General features: G+C 33.1%; 1 protein-coding gene across 1 annotated transcript; it reads right to left on the bottom strand.

Annotated features, from left to right (window-relative positions):
• Positions 390-2,254, bottom strand: LOC109360919 (ethylene-responsive transcription factor RAP2-4-like). Its single transcript, XM_019606135.1, has one exon. It carries the CDS (start codon positions 1,748-1,750, stop codon positions 674-676), a length of 1,077 nt encoding a protein of 358 aa, XP_019461680.1. The 5' UTR covers positions 1,751-2,254; the 3' UTR covers positions 390-673.

The following is a 3,590-nucleotide window of genomic DNA, read 5'->3' as shown; positions in this document are numbered from 1 at the left end:
TAGATATTGTAATAGCATGTTAACTTAGAATTTCTGCTATTTGTGCAGCATATTTTTCTGCATATCAAAATTTTGGCATCGTGCTATTTTTTAACATTCTATTAAGGTCCAACTTTTGGTGTTAAAAATGATTTTGAGAGTTAGGACCTGCTAGAATCAGATCAAGCCAATTGATTAGCTAGTTAGCTTGCCAATAGATTGTACTAATACTATACAAAAGTACTCTTCGTAATTAAAGAATCACACCAACATCTTTCGATCACCTCGATTTAAAAACCGTATTTCAGTATAGGAAAATTCAATAGTTTAAATTAGTGAGTATGAGTAATTATGATTTAATTCTTACAAAACTACCAAAAGATACACAACAAAAAACAATCTATCAATAGAATTGAATTTCAATAATATACTTTCACTAACGTCAAAGCATAAATAATACCTTAACCAAAGCTATTCTACATGGCCAAGCAAGACAAAAAAATCAGCTAGCCATAGGTAGAGATTTACAACACGTTGACAGAATAATCAATATGACAATTAAAAAAAGAAAAACCTAGTATAACCAAATCCTAGGAATTGCCCTGCAATTTTAAAAAAATTAATTGCAGCTGCCACTAGAGACACTACCACCTAGCCATATACTTGTAAATTATTAACATGCAATAACTCATAATCAGAGAGAATCCCAGTCAATCTCATAAGAAGGGAACTTCATCAGATTAAAATGTTCTGAAGGAGTTTCCCACTGTGGCTCAGTGAATTCATCAAATGTAAAATCTGAAAGAGGAGAAGACCCTGAAGAGCCTTCACTATCTGTCACAACAGGAGACACTAAGGTTTCAACCTTGCAGTTGTTGTTGCTGTTGTTGTTGTTGTTGTTCTCCAACTGTGGCTGAGCCTCTTCCTTTGAACTCACTTTTGGTTTCTTAGAAGACCTCACAGGCTTCTCTGGCTTTCCTTGTTTCTGCAAATCATCACAGATAGCATCAAGCTTTGCATATACAGAAGAATGCAAAGGCTTATACTCTCCAAAAGCACCACCAACACATGATCCTTGGTGCTTCAGGTTAGGGAAGTTAAGCCTTGCAGAGTCACCTCTGAGCTTGTATGCTGCTTTGTCATAAGCCAAAGCAGCTTCTTCAGCAGTATCAAAGGTACCAAGCCAAAGCCTTGACCTGTTCTTTGGGAGTCTTATCTCAGCCACCCATTTCCCCCAATGTCTTTGCCTTACCCCTCTGTATAGCTTGGTGGGCTTTGGAGGCAAGCCCACTTGCTTCATTGGGACAGGTTTGGGACACAGGAAGCTGAGTGTGTTGCTATTGCTGTTGATGATGTTGTTGTTGTTGTTCTGTTGGGCCTGAAACACTATCTGGGCTTGGATCTGGTTAATTTGAGATGTAGTTAGGTTGTTCAGCCCAAGCACAGAAGTTGGTTGCTCAAAGCCTATGAAATTTTGGCTGTTTGATGATCCAGTGTCAAATAAATGGGTCATCATTGTTGGGCAACTTTCTGTGTAGAAATTGGGCTGGATAGGGAGTGAGGAAGAGGAGTTGAAGTAGGTAGGGGAAGGGGTAGAAGAGTAAGAAGTAGAAGGTAGGTATGAAATTGAAGAAGGGGGTGAGGGTAGAGATGGAGTTGGTGTTGTGGAAGAACTTTTCATAAAAGGTGCAAGAACTTCCATTAACTCACCTCTGAAGGGATCTGATTCAAGTTGTGTGCTGCTGTTTAAGAAATCCATTTTAGCTGCCATAACTTACACAGATCTTAAGTAAAGTTAATAAAAACACTGATAAAAATTTGATAGAAAAACGGATGGAAGAGGTTTATAATACACAACCCCTTTAATCCAACGAAATTAAAAAAAATCCAACCTTTAGGGATAAAAAAACAACCCTCTTGGCTGATTGAAAGATGAAAAGGTGAAAAACTAAGAAATTCAAATAAAAAACCAATTTTTATACTGAAAAAGCTGGACCTCTATTCTGAAAACACCTGGCTTTGTAGAAAAGCTTTGAAGTTTGATTGTAGATAAGATTTTAGAGACAAACCCAAAAACCCAAAACTTGAAAGACAGATGATTAACAGAAAGGGATTCAGAGAAGCGGGGAGTAATTGAGGGGGAATGAAGTTGATTGAAGATCAGAGAACGATGATTGGGAACTAGAAAATGTGAACTCTCTCTCTCTCTCACACACGCGCTCTAAGGAAGTGTTTGATTTTGTGAGTATCTCTCGGTCACTCTTGGTTTTCGCAATCCTAACACGCTTCATTATATAGTAGCTGGGACCATGATTAGCAGTATTAAACTGTAATTAGTGAATTAATTACTTCAATTATGGAGTTTCAGCAAAATCCATGTTAATACGCGCAAGACAGTTTCACCATGATAAGGTTAGAGCCACTGAGTGATGTACACATAACCAGACTCTGTTAGATAGAGAACACGTGGCTTGCGAGTTCGTCAAGTGTCTGTGTTTCTAACGTTGTCACTATCTTCAGGCTGTCATTTGACCATGTCATTCTGCGTTCACATCTCAGAGGAAACTAAGGTTTAGTAATAATGTGTGCATAATTATTATACTACAATAGTATCAACTCATGTGCCATTAGCTTGTGATTGATTACAAAAATTAAGTTAACATTTAACTTTTAAAAAATTTTCCACCAATCTTAGCTTATGGTGCATATAGTGATACTTATTATATAATAGAAGATATGTTCTTGGTAATAATATATTCTCCTAATAAAATTTTTATTGTGTCATTTATTAATTAATCCTAATTAATTATCGGGAAAATCTATAAAAATATCTCAAATTTTACATCTTTTGCACTTAGTCAATATGAATTGAAATATTTTTTCTTTCTAATTATTACTTATTAAACTTTGATTATTTGTAAAATGAATCGTTGCATAAAGATAATTTAAAGTAATAACAACAAAAAATTAACTCTTAGTTTTTTTAATATCGATTGTTAGATTATCATTATTTTATTTTTGTGTATATGAAAAATAATATTGTATTAACCACTTTTAATTATAAAATTTTACTTATTTTATTCTTCTCAATTAATTGTACATTTTGATGGTGGTTTCCACCGGATATCAATATTGACTAACCTATATTATTGTGTTAGTATTGTTGTGAATCTATGATTTCTTTATTGTCTATGAGTAATTTAACAATAAATTTATACATGAACCAATTTCATCAACTGATAAAGTTTAAGGAGTAGTTAAAAAAATAATTTATGGTACTAACTTATAAAAAACATAAAGTTTAGGGGGTTTATATATTTTTTCCTTAATCATTCGAGTAGTAGTAGGATTTCTAAAAAAAAAAATAGTATAATCATATATTTTTTTCCTTGCAAAAATGGTTTTATAAAATTGGCCTTTTCTTCAAAATCACTTCTATTATAAAATCAAATAGATCACATATTTTTTATATTAATACTCAATTCATTCAACAAAATTTGGTGTCTTAATTTTGTTTCATATTATTCCATATTTCTTCTTGTTTTAAAATCTCGATACACATTTATACTTTAATTTCCAATAATATCTTTATTCATTAATTCTATTTTCAT

Source organism: Lupinus angustifolius, chromosome LG11, assembly GCF_001865875.1.
Source record: "Lupinus angustifolius cultivar Tanjil chromosome LG11, LupAngTanjil_v1.0, whole genome shotgun sequence".
Lineage (NCBI taxonomy): Eukaryota > Viridiplantae > Streptophyta > Magnoliopsida > Fabales > Fabaceae > Lupinus > Lupinus angustifolius.
Note: the sequence above shows the minus strand (reverse complement) of the source record. Positions and strands in the feature narration are given on the sequence as shown.